At 36.4% G+C, this 17798-nt stretch overlaps 1 protein-coding gene across 3 annotated transcripts in view; it reads left to right on the top strand.

The window, feature by feature from the left end:
- Positions 1-17798, top strand: part of NSF (N-ethylmaleimide sensitive factor, vesicle fusing ATPase) — a 181828-nt gene that overhangs the window by 103250 nt on the left and 60780 nt on the right. For all 3 annotated transcript variants that reach the window (XR_005212643.1, XM_037808729.1, XM_037808730.1), the window contains exon 9: positions 10159-10358. Coding sequence is in view for 2 of the 3 variants with exons in the window: in XM_037808729.1 (XP_037664657.1) it covers positions 10159-10358 (200 nt within the window). In the remaining variant the exon portion in view is untranslated. The remainder of the gene's footprint in view (positions 1-10158; positions 10359-17798) is intronic.

Here is a 17798-nt window from a genome sequence, read left to right on the forward strand (position 1 = left end):
CTTTTCTTAGAATAAAATAATCATATCATACTACTAAAATGGTAAGTTCATCAGAGCTAAGAAAATACTCATGACTCAAGTTCCAATGAACGTTTTTTAAAAAACCGTAAGAGAAGCTGGAATTATGCAATCTTTAAAACAAAAGATCAGATATTAATTTGTGATTATATTTTCTACAAGTGCATGCACTATTTAAAATTAAGCATTCAAATCTGGTGTGCACAAATGCAGAGAGAAGCTTGCAAGACTTGTGAATATGTCCTGACTTGCCAGTAGTCTTTTGATAGCCTCCTTATTTGGCAAACATGGCGAATCTGTCTGCATTTGAACTGGAAGCTACTTGGGATTCCCCTTTGAACTTGTCATCAGTCAAAACCCACTTCACACTTCTCTCTCTTTACAGATCAGTTTGCCCACAAAATGAATTTAGCACTCCTTATCCTGACGCTAATTTGACGAGATCAATTTATTATCATCCTGCTTACTCTTGTGTAAAATTACTATTTGTTACAGTTTTTTCCCTTTTTGGATACCAGAAGTTGACTGACAATTATTCTCGGTGCAGCTGGCCTCTGATAAGATCTAAGGAAAACAAAGAAAAACCCCTGCTTTTTAAAGTAGAAATGCTTAGCAAATACAAATTTGTCATCACTATTTTGGATGATGTTTTGAAAAGATTGCAAACAGTAAACATTACAGCTTATTTCTTTTATTGTAGAAGTAAGGAACACTATGTATTTTTCATTGAGCTATTTTAGGAAAAAAGATTACAGTTAAGACATTAGATACCTTAAGTATTTTCATGTATCCATTTTTATCAGAGGGCCTAGATGTGCTTATTATAGTGGATAATGTCCTATTTCGATTTTTATGTTAGAAGTCATTTCAAGCTGTTGTAGTACACACCTTAAACACTTTTGAAGCTTCCCCCCACCAAAATTTGATTGTAATCATTGGATATCGACACCTTGAGCTCAGTCTTCTGAATTTTGTGTATTGTTAGAGGATGGCTGATTCAACAAAGTGATAGCTAGGAGGTGAGAAGGCATATAATATTAATCCACCTCAAACTAAGAGGCAAAGGATGGGCTATGGTGGTCTAGCACTGCAAATACTCTTTTGGTTGAAGTACCCAGAAATAGCCCCAGTTCCTCTCAGTAGAGCCAGGTCATGCCAGGTGAGTGCCAGCAGAGGAGGGTGCGTGTTCCCTTATAAAGGTGAGTAGCAGCTTTCTGATTTCTGGTGGTTAGGGATGGTGAGATTGTGATTAGCGAGATAAGGGGAACTTTGGAAAAGAACATATGTATTTATTATGATAAGACGGGGGGAGAAAGGATGATGAAGGGATCTGTACCTGGGGAACTGATCACAGTAGGTTGGTTTTTATGGATGGACTACATAATTGACCCTAAATGGACTTGGAAATTTTGAGAAATAGGTTTGAATTGGCCTTGCCTGAGAATAAGAGAAACAGACTGGATTGACTCTGCTGGTAGCCCAGCTGGAAGAGAAGCTAAAGCTATGGAGAATCTAGACTTACTGAACCACCAGTAAATCTCTGTGAGACTGTTAAGGTCCAACTCTTCAACTACTACATTATTTTGGAGCTTAGTCAATGGATTAGATCGATGGAATGGGTACTATAGTTAGCAAAGTTCAAGAGATAACAGTGTTAAAGTTTTAAGAAGTCAGATGGTCACAATAGTCGGTCTCAGAAAGAATTTGATAAGCAAAATAGCCATTTATTTTCAAATTATTTATGTTCACCTAATAGTGATCTCATTCTCACATGCCAGTTGTCAGTCTGATTCCATTTCATCACTCATCCACAGCAAGATTAAAATAAGCTGGTAGTAGTAATAGCCAATATTTATGCTCTTGCCATGAGCCAGGAAGGATACAAAATGTTTCATGCGTTTTATACTTAATCCTTATAATAACCTTCTGAGGTAGTTACTCTTATCATTTCCAGTTTACTGATGAGGAAACTGAGGTCTAAGAAGGTGAGGTAACTTTCAAAGATTCTACAGCTAGTAAGTAGAAGAAACAGGATTTGAATTCAAGCAAGCTGACTCCAGAGCCCCCACTTTTAACAACATACATTAAACTGAGTTTATTTCATACAAAAGACTTTCCTTTATTCTGAGGTTATGTCCATCTTACCTGTTACTATTAAAATGTATTTTCTCAAATGAAATGGTGGTGATAGATGATGTCAGGTTTGATTTTTTTTAATGAAAATTTTACCTTGCGAAATAAAAGCTAAGCAACCCAATGACAGCACTTCTTTCCATTTAAAAAAAAAAAAAAAAAAAAAAAAAGCCTTTTGCTAGTTTGTGAAATCCAAGTCTGAGAACTACTGGTCAGAAAACTGGAACTCCTAGTTGGTGATATTGAATGTTCTGTAGAGATTTTTCACCTGATTTATTTCCTAATGCTTTTAATCCAGTCAACCCTCCTATCTGGCACCTGACCGCAAATCATACTTTCAGCCTTTTTGACAAATATCTATTGTGAAACATAATGCAGTCTTTGTGGTTCATATTCTTGGAAATCATTTGAAATGCTTTATGCCAAGGGGTCTAGAATGGGATATAAATCAGTCTTATACTAAATTCTTTATAAGTAAATAGTCTTATAGTGAGTGAGGTTCCTGTATCTCATTCACTTAGATCCTTAGTAAGCAATGCATTATCATTTGCTCTGTTTCTTCCTTTGGCATTTTATATTATTTGTACCTAGAATAATAGCTAATACTTAATGTATAATAATAAACATTAACACTTCTCATTGTCTCTAACATCTGGAGAATGAATTGAGAGCAAGTGAGAGCAATCCTGCTGAAGAGGAATGAACAAAGGAGCCAGATAAAGAAGTTGTCTGGCTTACGTGCTCCTCCTAGGCGTAGTCTTCATTAGGTGTTTTATTTATCTGTGTGTTGGTGGTGACTTTAACATCCATGTAGATGATCTGTTCAACAGCCTGACCTTACTTCCAATAAACTCTTCCTTCACTCCACCTCAGCCACCCACTCTTTGGTCACACCCAAGACTTTGTCTTTACCAATAACCACACCACTTCTGTGATCTTAGTTCTAAGCATCCACCTCCCAATTTTTTCCCTGCTTACCTTTAGCAACCCACCACCCCCACCCCACCCCCAGCATGTTTGATTGCACTGGAAGCTCTGGTTTACTTCCAAATCTTTTTGTCCCCTCTTCCCTCCTTACTCAGCTTAGATTCCAGAGTCTCATCACTTTTTATCCTCCTTGCATCACCCTCAGGGCCTGCCTCTCATCTTTAATGTGTGGCAAAGGCCCAAGTGTTTCTCAGGTCCCTGCTTGCTCTGTACCAGTGTCCTGGCTGCTAAATGTGACCAAAGAAAAACACAAAACCAAGGTGTCTCATCTCACTTTGAACTATGAACTATACCTCAGTTAGGTTCTCAGTATTTCCTAGTATTTGTTCTGTATTTCCTCAGCCTGCTCAGTTTTCTCTCTTACTCCCTGAGATGACTAGTTCATACCTTCTCCACTCTCCCAAAACTTCCAACCCCATCTCTTCCCTTCCTCCAACTTCACCAGCAGCTGATAACGTGGAATCTTATTTGACTGAACAAATAGAAGCAATCAGAAAAGAACTCTCTCATCTTCTCACCCACAAAAATGTATCATTTGTTGAAAGAGTAAAAGAACACTATATCCTAGAATTTCATTTATTCCTATATTCAAATATAAATGATAGCTTGAATTCAAAAACCAAATATATAAATCTAATTTGGGGCATTTTGAATTATGCTTTTCATTGACACCTTCCTTTATGTCACCATAACTAAGAGTTGTTTTTATATTTGTGCCTCATCCAGATAAAAGATAGGTATTTTTAAGAAGGTAATTAATAGGAGCAGTTAGTAAAACAAGCAGTTAAGTAATTGAACACAGAGAATTAAGAGAATCAATGTTTGGAAATATATTTGATTATATTATTAGCCCACAACAGTTCTTAATTATATAAGTTATAGAGGAAGGAGAAAAGATGGGAATGACTTAGAAATGAAGATTAAAATCTCAGACTTTTAAATTAAATGTTAAATTTCTTGATTTAATTTAGAATTATGATTAAAAAATAGGAAATGTACGTGGAAGTTTTATGTGTTCACGGAGTATGATGTATGCAACCTGCCCTCAACTGTTCAGAAGATGGGTAGGGAGGTGAGGGGTAGGTAGGTAGGTAGATGGTTAGATGATAGATAGAGTGAAAAGGCAAAGGTGGCAAAATGTTGAAATTGGTGGATCTGGGTATAGGGGGTGATATGTTGGAGTTCTCTGTATGAGATTTGTATTATTTTTGCAACTGGTAAGTTTGAAATTATTTCAAAATGAAAAGTTAACAAAAAAAAAACACAAAACCTTAAACTTTGTGGGAAAAACAGGAGAGAAAAAGTTGAGAACAAGTCATGATAATTTTTCCCTCACACTTGGGATGGGAAAATTAGATAATAGATTACGATTATAGATATGTTGACTTCAAATTTAATTTAATCTGGTTATTTACCTCGTGTTGCTAAACTTTAACATTCAAAGAGATAGTTAAAACTGAAACAGTCAAGTTTCTTTTGCCAGCTTTGATGAAACATATCTTTAAAGAATTGAATAAGAATTTCACCTTACCTCACACTGCAAGTTGTTTCTATAATTACAGTGAAGAGGATAGTACCCCTCACGTGAATTCCGTATGCTGAGTTTACTGAACTAATGACATCTGTCTGCTGGTGCACAATTCTCCACATACTTTACCAATTCTTCATATTCTTTTCAAACCTTTACCTGCCTTTCAGTCTCCTCTCATCATTCCTCCTTTTTTAGATGCCCTACCCCCCACTTCATATAGTAAACAGAATCCAACAGGCATCATCTCAGCTTCCTTCCTTCCTCTTTTCCCCTTTACTTAACTAGTCTCAGAAGAAAAGGTGTCCTTACAAGCTGCCTCCCTAAACCTCTCCACTTGTTTGCCGAGTTCCTGAAAGCATGATCTCTGTATCTGCTTACACCACTCGGCTGCTTTCATATAATCTGACCCTGCGTTAAGACCCTAAGGCCAGATCAGCATGAACTTCTGACTTTTAAATCTAGTCTCTTTCCTCTATCTCTGCAGCATTTTTCCCCATTGTCATATTCCTTTTCTTAAAACTTTCTGTACCCAGAACTGACATTCAGAAAATATTGAGCCATAGTTCTGATGTCTTTTCTGAGCTTTCAACTAGCATTTTTAATAAACAGTACTGTCTGAATCTCAAATTCAACATAGCCAAATAAATGCAAAGTAATGATTTCTCCTATTCTCCAAATTGACCCCTCTTCCTTTTGCTGACTTCTTGAAATTTCTGAAGTTATTATTTTACTCATGTGCCCAGATTAGGTACCCTAAGGTCATCCTTGACTCCAACTCTCTGATTTTTGACTTGGCCCTTAAGCACTGAGGAATATTCCCCACCTTGGTCTCTTCCTTTCTTTTCCTGCTACTATTGCCTCTTTCCATTCCTAGTTTCTTGTCTGGATTATTTCAGTAGTTTGTAACTCAGGGGTTCTTAATCTGTGTTCCATGAATGGACCTCGGAGGATCCCCAAACTTTATATGCAAATTTTTGTATATGTGCATTTTTCTGGGCAGGTCCATTAGACTATTGCATAAAAAAGAAAATGAGAGATAGAATGAGAGAATGTTACCTTTTAAATGAGTGAGTTCTACTGATGTCTTATCTTTCCATGCCCGCTCTTTGCTGTTTAGTTCCCTGACCTCTGAGTAGTGAAGGAGCCCCAAAGACATTTAAAAAAATGTATCAGAGAAGTGAGCACAGCTCAGCAGTCAGGCAGCCTAGGAGCCTGAGGTCAGAGGCTCTCCAGCGTCAGAGCCTGGCTTTAAAGTCCTAGAGACGCTCAGGAGAAAGCTGGACATTGGCAGGGATGGGGTGGCGGGGTGTCCTTCTGAGACCTCTGGACCCTTGGTTCACCTGCTTCCAGGGAACTTGGAGGGATTGGAAAGCTTTACTGGTGAAAATCCAGAACCAGCCAATGGGGCAGTGTCCCAAGAAAAAAGTTAAGAACATTCCACCAACAAGACTTCCACCCTCTGCTCTTTTGTTCTCTAGTCCTTCCTCCACCAGAATTAACTTTTTTTAAAAAAATTCTGTTCAATTTTTTCAGTTAACTTCTAAGCATATATGTGATTATGTAGCTTCCCTGACTAAAAGCCTTAGGTGACTTTCCATTGCTTAGAACACACGGTTAAAACTCCTGGGCCTGGTTTCACGGCCTTCCACAGTTAGGGTCTGGCTCAACCCGTCAGCCTCGTCGCCAGGCACTCTCCCCACCAACAAAGCTCTAGCCACAACAGATTACTGCTGGCCATTTTGAGAGAACAGCTTCTGGCTACATACCTTTATGTCTTTGATCATGCTGTTCTCTCTGTTTTGGGTGCCGATTGCTCTCCTTTACTCATCCATGAACCTCCTACTCTTCCTTCAAAAGGCCCAAATTGAATGTTATCACTTCCCTATGTCCATCCCAGATTTTCTGCCATCACCCAGGCAGAATTAGTCTCTCATGGCTGGGTAACAAAAACACTTAATATATAGCTCTGATATTTCATATTGTACTGTAGATAACCTATTTATATTTCCGTATTTCCTACTATGCAAGGAATGCCCTGCAGATAGAGACTGCCTTTTTCATCTTTGTATCCTTAACACTGAGTTTAGCACATAGTCCAAACAGGAATTTAATACACCTTTGTTGAATGGAATTACTTATAAAGAGTTTTTGTGACTCATTTAAAATTAGAGACCAATCCTTATTTAGTAGGTCAGAATGGGCTATAATAATAATAATAACAACAAAGTTCCATGTCCAGTGCTTATTCAAGTAACTGCTTCCTTTTGTGGAAGTGGATTTTGAAATCTTTGTGTATCAATATATATTTTTATGTGCTTTCTTGAGACCCTAAAAGAATTACAGTTCTAATGTAGACTAGAACTTCTGTGACATTACTATTGATGTTATATTGGATAGATTTTGTCATTTCAGAGATTTGAGCTCTGAGTTCATTTAATTCAGAACACATGAAATTGAGCATTTTCCATGTACAAAAATGTTACAAAAGTAAGGGTCTATTATGTATATATTATATAATTTGTTTTACTAAATTTGCAAAACCCCAGTCATTGCAAATTTTTTTTACTTAAGTTAGTTCATCTGTGAATAAATCAAGAACTTCAAATAAATTTTTAGTTCAGTTTTATTGAGATATATTCACATATCATACAATTATCCATGGTGTACAATCAGCTGTTCACAGTACCATTCTTCAACCCACTCCATTTTTTGAACTTTTTCCTTGTACCAGAAAAAATAAAAATAAGAATAAAAAATAAAAGTAAAAAAGAACACCCAAATCATTGCCCCCCCAGCCTATTTTTCATTTAGTTTTTGTCCCCATTTTTCTACTCATCCATCCATAAACTGGATAAAGGGGGTGTGATCCACAAGGCTTTCACAGTCACACAGTCACCCCTTGTAAGCTACATTGTTATACAATCGTCTTCAAGAGTCAGTGCTACTGGGTTGCAGTCTGATAGTTTCAGGTATCAAATAAATTTTTAAAGTGATCTTCTCTTCCTTATTTTCTTTGAATTTTGTGAGAAAGGATAAACAATTTATTTTTCCTGCCATTTATTGAGTGCATATTATGTGCTAGGCATCATGCTGGGTGTTTGTGATTCAGGATTTATGAGGCACTACCTGCCCTTGAGTAGTTCATAGTCTAATAGAGAATAAATCATATAAATTAAAAATTGTAGTTTAAACCTTTGATAAAAGGAAGGAAAACTCCTCCTCTCAGACTGAGGTTAAGGTTGAGAATGGGTATGTCTGCAGATAAATTTGTAGGTTGAAGAGCAGGTAGCTGAAGGGAGTTGATGCCTGATAGCCTGTTTTAAAATACATACATACATATATATATATATATATATATATGTATGTATATATATATATATACATATATATATATATGTATATATATATGTATATATATGTATATATATACATATATGTATATATATATATATATACATATATATATATATATGTAGGAATCAAGGTCATTATAAGAGTTAAAATAGCATAGAGTGGCTCTTGAGAAGAGAAGATGAAGCTCTGGATAACTGCTAAGAAGAAGGGAGATGAGCTAATTGAGACAAGTGAAAGGTGGCATGTAGTGTTCTGAAAGCAGTGAGAGTAGAGCTGAAATTGGATAGCAAGGATTGTGGGGCTATCAGTCAGCACAGTGTGTAGTTTTCCCCAGCTGTGCTCTGTGGCCTGTGTGAAGATGCAGTAAAGCTGTATTGTGTTGAGGGCTCATGGGATGTATAATAGAAGTGCAAGAAGGCCAAGAAGTTGAGAGTCTTTGAAAGAAAGTATGGCTTACTATGGGAGGAAGTATAGTTAGGTGATTGATAAACTCGGAGAAGCTGAAGAAGTCAAGAAACTAGAGGTGGGGATAAGCCCATTTCCTCCTTTCTGGCTCTCCTTTTCCTGTGTCTGTGTCACCATCACCACTACCTGCCCCCACTATGGTTAATCCATATGAATAGTTTCAAATTGTGATGGTAGCAGTTGATTTGGAGGAGAAAACTAGGAGCCAGGTTCTCAAGTCCTCATCAGATGTGTTCTAGTGGCTTGGATGCTGGCTGTGCTTAGTGGTATCCCCCTATAGGAGAAGTTCAAAGCTTATCCCTTTTTCTCTCTACCACTCATGCTTGAAGGATCGGTCAAGGACCAAAGACATTTTATTGGGCCTTGGCTCTTGGGGCAGTAATTTATACTATGATATGAGTGTTAAGACTCTAAATCTATGTACAAGAGTTTGACTAAGTTTCTGTCTCTACAAGCTTAACCATATGCACAGATCTCATAACTCTCAAGGACTTAAAAGGGAGTCTTTTCCTGAAATGAGGATGGAAGTAATGACCATATGGCAACCCAAAGTCTTCCTCCTCAGAATCTAAAGTTTCTGATAGAGTTGCTGTTTGAGATTAAAGTATTAAATTAAGTCATTAAGTATGAATTGTCATAGTTTTTCCTTAAAGATATGATTTTTTAAGATTTTCATTCCAAATGAGGACAAACTTTTTTCCCTAGAAGCACACTATATTCCATTTCCAGAAATTTTCCTTTTCGCTTGTAGTTTGGAGTAGAACATTGAAATCTGGGAAGTCATTATTTCACAGAGTGGTGGTTTTTTTGGTGTAATATAGAGAAAAACCTCATCAGAAAGGAGTTATGCATCTTAACTGTGAAACTGCTAGTAAAATGAAGATTCCTAGAGTCAGTAAACAGATACCACAAATCATCTCAATCTTAAGAAATGGAGTAAATAGTCATGTAAAGTTGGCTAAAGAAATCCTGGGGGGTCTAAATAGTCAGTCTTGCTCCTCTGCTATTCTTAATGATACCTTATCGACATGTGCCTAGAAAATAATTGACTACTTCTTGTCCAAAACTTCATCTTCATCTGAGTTGGTCTGAGGAAACATATGCTTCCCTTGGCATCAGTCACACAGTTAGACATACAGCTTTGTCCACAAAAATCTGTAACATTCATCCGGACCCTATGGATTGCTCTATGCCCTTCCAACTCAGAGATGTCTGCCCTCTTTTTAAGTGTGTGTATTGACAGTGTTATTATGAGTAAGGTAGTTTTCACAGCCTGGTATATCATGATAGATTTGTTTTTGGTTAATTTGCCTAAAACCAGGTCTCTTTTTCCCTGACCTTAAAGGATAAGGAAAAATAAGTAATATTTAGTATTGAGACCCAAGAGACATTTTCAGAGTTAAAAATGTTTGTTTCAAATAATAGTTCAAGTATATGACCTTTACTTGGCAACTTTTTCCCCTCAAACATTAGTACTGATACAGGAATTGTTTCTGTATTTTCTTTAAAACAGAGCTTTGGTTGTTCATTGTTGTGAATATTAATATATATTAAATAAAGGTATCACTGTATTGTTCCTAAAATGCATATGAGGGAGGAAGAAAACATTCTTTCAGTTGTCTCACCTGGATTTTAGTTGGTTGATATGACTGCTTTCTTTTCCTTTCTAGGTTGCAAACATGTTAAAGGCATCCTGTTATATGGGCCCCCAGGTTGTGGTAAGACTCTCTTGGCTCGACAGATTGGCAAGATGTTGAATGCAAGAGAGCCCAAAGTGGTTAACGGACCAGAAATCCTTAACAAATACGTGGGAGAATCAGAGGCCAACATTCGTAAACTTTTTGCTGATGCTGAAGAGGAACAAAGGAGGGTAATGTGAAAATAGGTGTAATTTAGTAAAAGTTTGTCATCATTTTTACGATAAATGAGACCCAGATTTATGGTTGAAATGTTACTGTGTTCTATATTTTGGTTAACGTATGCACTGAACTAGGGCTTATGAGGGATGTTCATGATATGAGTGAAGTTATTACCTGCATGTTCATAATATGAAGATGATTGTATAGGCCAAAAAGTTTGCAAACACAGATCATGTATATATTTTCAGGTGACACTTCTATTACTCATTGCTTCCAGAAACCTGAATTCATTTATCCTTTAAAGGGGGGGGGGGGGGATTAAATCCATAAATAGACAAAAAGCTAGCTGAGTCACCTCAGTTGTTGAGTGACAGGATTGAGTTGCCAGGACTCAAAGGAAAACTTGATTTGAGTCTTAGAAAAAATAAAATTAATTAAGAATCAAACCAAAATTTACTAATACCAGTATTTATTTCGTTGACAGGAAGTTTAAAAACAATGCCATGTGGGATGTCTGGTTCTGGCAATATGGTAGACTACGTAACTTAGAATCCTTTCTTCTATAAACCCCTCCAAACGATAGGTAAAATATAACTAAAAGGATTTGAAATGCATAATTGAGCTTTCAGGAAAGAAAAGGCACTCTCCAGAAATGAAAACTCTGAAAATTAGAGTGGTAAGGATGTGTGCTGAAGCTTTTGGTCTTGGTAAACTATGAGTTTTGGTTTTAACATCCACTTGGGGGCAGAAAATGAGACCTCAAGCCCACTTAAGATGTAGATTAGAAACTGTGACTTTCAAAGGGTTGTGCCTTCAGTGAAAAGAGTGGTCTAAAAAAATACCTGTCTACCAGCACAGAGAAATAACAAAATGTTTAATTGTCTGCCTGAGTTCTAGAGTAGGAGCTGAGGAGTCTCCCTTGGGAATTCTAAACCATAGATCCTTGAATCATCTGGTCTAGGGTTTGAATATATACTGTCTATGTGGTCTGGAGCCCCCAAACTTAGAAATTAAGTTTTAAAATTAGACCTTGACAAATGATACCATATGGTTGTAGATATAAACAGACCCCAAGGAATACTCCCACAATCCAGGTCACAATGGATTCTCACAGGAAAATAATAATAGTAAGCTCTGCTACAGATGATTTCACAAAAAATTTTACCAAGCACACGAGGAAAGGATCTACTCTGAGTGAAAGTCAGCAATCGCAACAACCAAGAACTTGATGTAATAAAACAATTTAAAAGAGAAAGTAAATTTGTCTGATTAAAACCGAGACATAAAATTAGGAATAGAAACCATAACGAAAGAAAAGAACCTTGCGAAAAGTAAATAGGCAGAAATGGAGCAGGGGAGAGAAAACTATAAAAGCTTCAAGAAATGGAAAATGTAGTCATCAAAATTTAAAACTCAGCAATCAGGTTGAACAGCCAGTACATTTCAACTGAAGAGAGAAGTGGTAAACAAGGGACTAGATCTAATGAAATCACTCAAAATGTAGCACAGGGAGATAGATATAAAGATGGAAAATATGAAAGAGAAGTTGAGATAACAGAGTTAAAATGAGAAGTCCAAATAGAGAGAATAGTATAGCGGCAATATTCAAAGAGACAATGGCTGGGAATTTTCTAGAATTGATAAAAGACATAAATACTCAGATTCAGGTAGCACCATGAGCCCAAATAGGATAATTAATTTATTCCTGGAGCTGTTGTAGTGAAACTAGAGAATGTCAAAGAAAGAAAAGGAAAAAAAAAGAAAAAAAGAAATGACGACTTACAAAGGGATATCCATTACATTGACAGCCAAACTTAACAACAGCAAGAAAGAACAGAAAACAGAAGAATAATATCTTCACAGGGCTAAGTGAAAAGAACTGTTAACCTAGAATTTTATACCCAGCCTAATTCTCATTCCGGAATGAGAGTGAAATAAAGACATTGTTTTCAGACAAAAGCCAACAGAATTTACTTGTCACAAATGCTTGCTTCACTCGAGGCTGAGGGAAATTGAATGCAAAAGGGAACAGTGGGTGGGAGAAAAAAATGATGAGCAATGAATTTGGTGAAAAGGTAGATAAAATCTGGGCTTCTGCTGATAGAGATTATATCATTTGAATCATGCCTTCCATTGAAGACTGCCAGAAAAGCTGAACAAATAGATTTTAAAATTCTGCTTGAAGGCATCAAAGAGCTTACAAGATCTAGAGAGAGAGAATGAGGCCCAGAAAAAAGTGTCCTGGTGTTTGGGGTCACTGTTTCTGGAGATAGTACCCAGTTCTGGAGGGAGCTGCTGAAAAGCTAAGCACCCTTTTTGACAGTCTAGGAGTAAAGGGAACAGTAGTTAGCACCCAAGGCCCACCAAGCGGGGACACTTGATGAACATGCCTTTTTTTGAGTTGGGATCCTAAAAGGTTGCACCATAGGAGCAAGGGTTCACCAGAAGTAGACAGGCTTTCAAAGAGGCTGCAGATAGACTTTGAATCATGTCACTCCCTAAAATTAGATTGAAAGATCCTAAATGCTAGTGCTCCCAGGCACCTACAGAATTGTAAATCCTTACTGGAAGAAAGTAATAACATGCAGGGCTGCAAATTGTTTCTGCAAATGCAATGCCTGGCTTATAATCAAAAGCAACCAGGTACACAAGGACACAAATAACATGAACAGAGAGAAACAAAAGATGACAGAAATGGAGCCTCCAGATATTGGAATTCTCAGATATAGATTACTTTAAAGATAACCATACTTATCATGATCAAAGAGATAAAAGACAAGAATGAGAATTTTGGCAGAGCCCTGGAAACTGTTAAAAGAAATCAAATGGAAATTCTGGAAATGAAATATTCAGTAACTGAAATTAACTCTGGTAAACAGGTTTAAACAGAAGATTAGACATACTGTATCTGAATAGAGAATTAGTGAGCTGAAGATATTAACTGAAAATAACTAGAGATAAGAGATTGGAAAGAAATGAAGAGAAAGTTAGAGACACAGAAAATATCATGAGAAGATTGAGAGCATATATTTAGAGCTCCAGAAAGGTAAAATAAAGAAAATGGGGCAAAAATAGTATTTGAAGAGAAAATGGTTTCAAAATTTCTAAAACTGATGAAGAATATCAGCCCACATAGATTCCAGAAGTGATATGAACATAAAGCAGGATAAATATCAAAGAAATCTACACCACAGGCATCACTGTTAAAAGGTGAAAGCCAAAAACAAAGAGAAAATGTTTAAAGCAGCTAGAGAAAAAAGAAAGATTACCTTCAAATAAATACCAATTAGCTGGCAGCTGTCTTCTCAACAGAAATGACAGAAACCAGAAGAAAGTTGAATGCCATGTTTAAGATGCTAAAGGAGAATAACTGTTAACTTAGAATTTTATATCCAGTGAATGAGTAAATTGTCATATGAACATACTGTGGAGTACTATATAGTAATAAAAAGAAACTACAGTTAGAGTTAGTTGTGAATCTCACGAACAAATGTTGAGAAAGAAACCAGCCAAAAAGGGTACACACTGTATGATCCCATTTATATAAAGCTCAACCAGAGTATCTAATGATGTAAGGTTAGATGATAAAACTATAAAGAAAAGTAAGAAAATAATTATCATGAAAATCAGATTGTGTTTGCCTGTGGGGAAAGGTGGGGGGAGGGAGAGGGTATTGGGGAAGGGTCAGAGGAGGTGTCCTCAGGGTGCTGGCAGTGTTCTGTCTCCTTTAGGGTTACATGAATGTTCATTTTGTGACGACTCATTGAAGCCTGCAGTCATTTGTGAGCTTTTCTAACATTCCTTACAACAAGAAAGTTTAAAAGAGATAAATTTTAAAATGAATTGATAAACAACAACAATAGTGTCTAGGAGAGATTTGTTTAAAGAATGGAGCTAAAATATGGAACACAACATATGAGAAGGGCAAGCATAGATTAAATCCATGTAAGATCCTTGCATTAGTTGGGAAGAAGCTAAAAATGTTAAATAACGTGAAACTCTAAGTCAAATATGCACGTGAAAATTGTACCTAACTCTAAAACTTTTCCAAAGCATGGGGAATAGCTTGAGAAAGATTAAAGAAAACTCCGATACTTAAGAAGGCAAGAAAGGAATAAAAAGAGCCAAAGAAAATGTGAAGATACTGAAAATGTAACTTTAAAAAAAGTTTCACTTGCACCAGCAACCAAAATGATGTTACCTAAGAGTAACTCTGAAAGAAAATGTGCAAGACTTGTAAGAAGAAAATTATAAACATTTTTGAAAATCTTTTTTAAAAGCAAAAAAACGGTGATATTAATGTGTTCCTGTGTGAGAATACTGACAATATCATAAAATGGCAGTTCTACGCATATTAATCTGTGAATTCAGTGCATTTCCAATCAAGTCCAAGAGGACTTTTTTGCAATATGATTTCAAACTTGATTTGAAATTGTATATGGAGCTTAAAGAGCCATAAACAACCAAGAAAATTTTGAAGAGTAATGAATATTTGTTTTATCAGATATCAAGACTTACTAGAAAGCTATAGTATTAATTGAAACAGTGGTCCATGCAAAAATGGACCAAGGAAATAGAATAGAACACAGGAATAGCTTGATATAAGACAAGTGTAAATTAGAGGGAAGAGAGTAGACTTTTCCATGCAAAGGGCTGAAATAATTGGCTGTTTGGGAAAAAAATGTATCTTACATCATACAGAAATTCCAAATGGATTAAAGACCCAAATGCAAAAAAAAAAACAAAAAACTAACTAAAACTTACAACAGGAAACTTTTTTAGAAGAAAAATAGGGGGAAATCCTTAAGATTTGGGACTAGAGAAGAATTTCTTTATCAAGATATAGAAAGCAAGTCCATAAAAGAAAAAAATTGTTAATTTCCTACATTAATATAAAGAAAATTCTGTATGGCAAATGAGTAACTACAAATGCCTCCAAATGGGAAAAGATACTTGCTGTGCATGTAATCCACAAAGAATTATCATCCATTATACTATTTAAAAAATTTTCTATAATAAATAAGAAAAGACACCACAATTTTTTAAACTGGCAAAGGATATGAACAGGCAATTCTCAGAGGAATTTACAAAGTCTGAGAACACCAAGAGTTGGTGAGGTTGTGGAGAAACAGTTTTACATACACTGGTAGTCAGAATATAAATTAGAAGAATACACCAAGTGGTTAATACCTTGCGGATTAATTTGACATCTTACGAAAATGAAGGTGCAGGAACCCCATGACCTGTGAGTTCTACTTCAAGACACCTGCCTTAGAGAGACACTCTGATGCATGTGCACAGAGATGTACCAGGATGGTAATTTTTGCTCTGTTGTAGTGCGGGATAAGTAGGAACAGCTTGACTTTTCATTCCTCAGTAGGAAAAGAAATGTCATACAAATATTAAAATGAATAATAGATTTACAAGGGTTAATATGATTATGAATTAATAAGAATAGGAGAAACAAAACATCTCATCTATATATTTTTTAAATGTAGAAAACTTTATAAAATCTAGTCCACCTTGTCATTTTTCTTTTTTTTTTTTTTTTTTTGGTTGAGGGCAAAATAAATTTTCAACATTGCCGTTTTAATGCTTCAGGTCTGTTGTTGGGTGATCGATTGTTGCGGTGTACACATGTTGGTTTTCTCCCCTCCTTCCCAGCATCTCATTAAGCTCCTTTCCATGTTCCAGTCTCTGGCTAGCTCAGCCACACTGGTTCCAGCAGGCATTGGTCCTCATGATCTCAGCTCTTCAGAGAGTCCCAGAATCAACACAGTTTTACAATTCATCCCTAATACTGCAATATTATCTGCTTCAATTATCTTTTTAACCATTAGTATCCCAAGAAAAATAGTCATCACTATTTACTTTCTGGGTTGAATGGCCTCTGTTTTAAAAATTGTTTTTAAGTTATTTTATAAATAATTTACAAAAGTAAGAATAAAAAGGTAGTGTAAAAACTTGTATTTATTAAGACCTTAAATAAAGCAAACCAAATTTTTACTTCATATTTTCCTGTTTATGAAGATAATATACCCAAAATGATCAGGATCCACTGAATGCAACTAGCTCTCATGTATGAACTTGTTAATACTGATTCTCAATTTCAGATACATCTCTGTTAGGTTCTAGCTTGTCATTACTTCTGGTTTTTCTTCTACTTATGTTGTTAAAACACAATACTTGAAGACTTTTTTGAAATTTTTGGCTCATAGCTTTATAGAAGAGGGGATGGCCATCAGATGCTCTGTCATTGCAAAATATGTCAACTTCTTTTAGAATGATCAATCCAATTAATTTTTTTGATGATTATTTATATTAAGCCACCTGGAAGAATAGGCAAATGAGTTGTTCAAGAGAATGAGGCCCCAAGAGTAGGACAGTGTGCACCCCGGGATGTGTGTACATGAGAGAGTAGAGATGGACGTGCTGTAAATGGAGGCATAGCCGTAGGAGACAGCACCGACTTTGGAGGGAGACCGACCTGGGTTTGAATCCTGACTCAGTCTCCTCTTTTTTTTTTTTTAATTCAATTTTATTGAGATATATTCACATACCATGCAGTCATACAAAGCGTACAATCGATTGTTCACAGTACCATTATATAGTTGTGCGTTCATCACCAAAATTAATTTTTGAACATTTTCATTACCACACACACAAAAGTAGTAAGAATAAAAATTAAAGTGAAAAAGAACAATAAAAGTAAAAAAGAACACTGGGTGCCTTTTTTTTTTTTTTGCCCCTGTTTTTCTACTCATCCATCCATACACTGGACAAAGGGGAGTGTGGTCCATATGGCTTTCCCAATCACATTGGCACCCCTCATAAGCTACATTGTTATACAATCATCTTCAAGATTCAAGGGTTCTGGGTTGTAGTTTGATAGTTTCAGGTACTTACTGCTAGCTATTCCAAGTCATTAGAATCTAAAAAGGGTTATTTATATTTATATTGTGTGTAAGAGCGCCCACCAGAGTGACCTCTCGGCTCCTTTTGGAATCTCTCTGCCACTGAAGCTTATTTCATTCTCTTTCACATCCCCCTTTTGGTCAAGATGTACTCCATCCCATGTTGCCAGGTCTAGATTCCTCCCCGGGAGTCATATTCCACGTTGCCAGGAATGTTTACACCCCTGGGTGTCAGATCCCACGTAGAGGGAAGGGCAGTGATTTCACCTGCCAAGTTGGCTTAGCTAGAGAGAAAGGGCCACATCTGAGCAACAAAGAGGCACTCAGGAGGAGACAGGCACAATTATAAGCAGGCCTAGCCTCTCCTTTGCAGTAACAGTCTTCCCAAGGGCAAGAGTCGTGGATTTAGGGCTCAACCCATCAAACCACCAGTCCCCAATGCTTGTGCCAATTAATTTTTTAATGCCTACATCATCTATTTCATTCTGGTCCTCCTTCTATAATGCCTGCCTTCAGCATCTGCCTATTTACAAATCC

This window comes from Choloepus didactylus, chromosome 18, assembly GCF_015220235.1.
Source record: "Choloepus didactylus isolate mChoDid1 chromosome 18, mChoDid1.pri, whole genome shotgun sequence".
Classification (NCBI taxonomy): domain Eukaryota; kingdom Metazoa; phylum Chordata; class Mammalia; order Pilosa; family Megalonychidae; genus Choloepus; species Choloepus didactylus.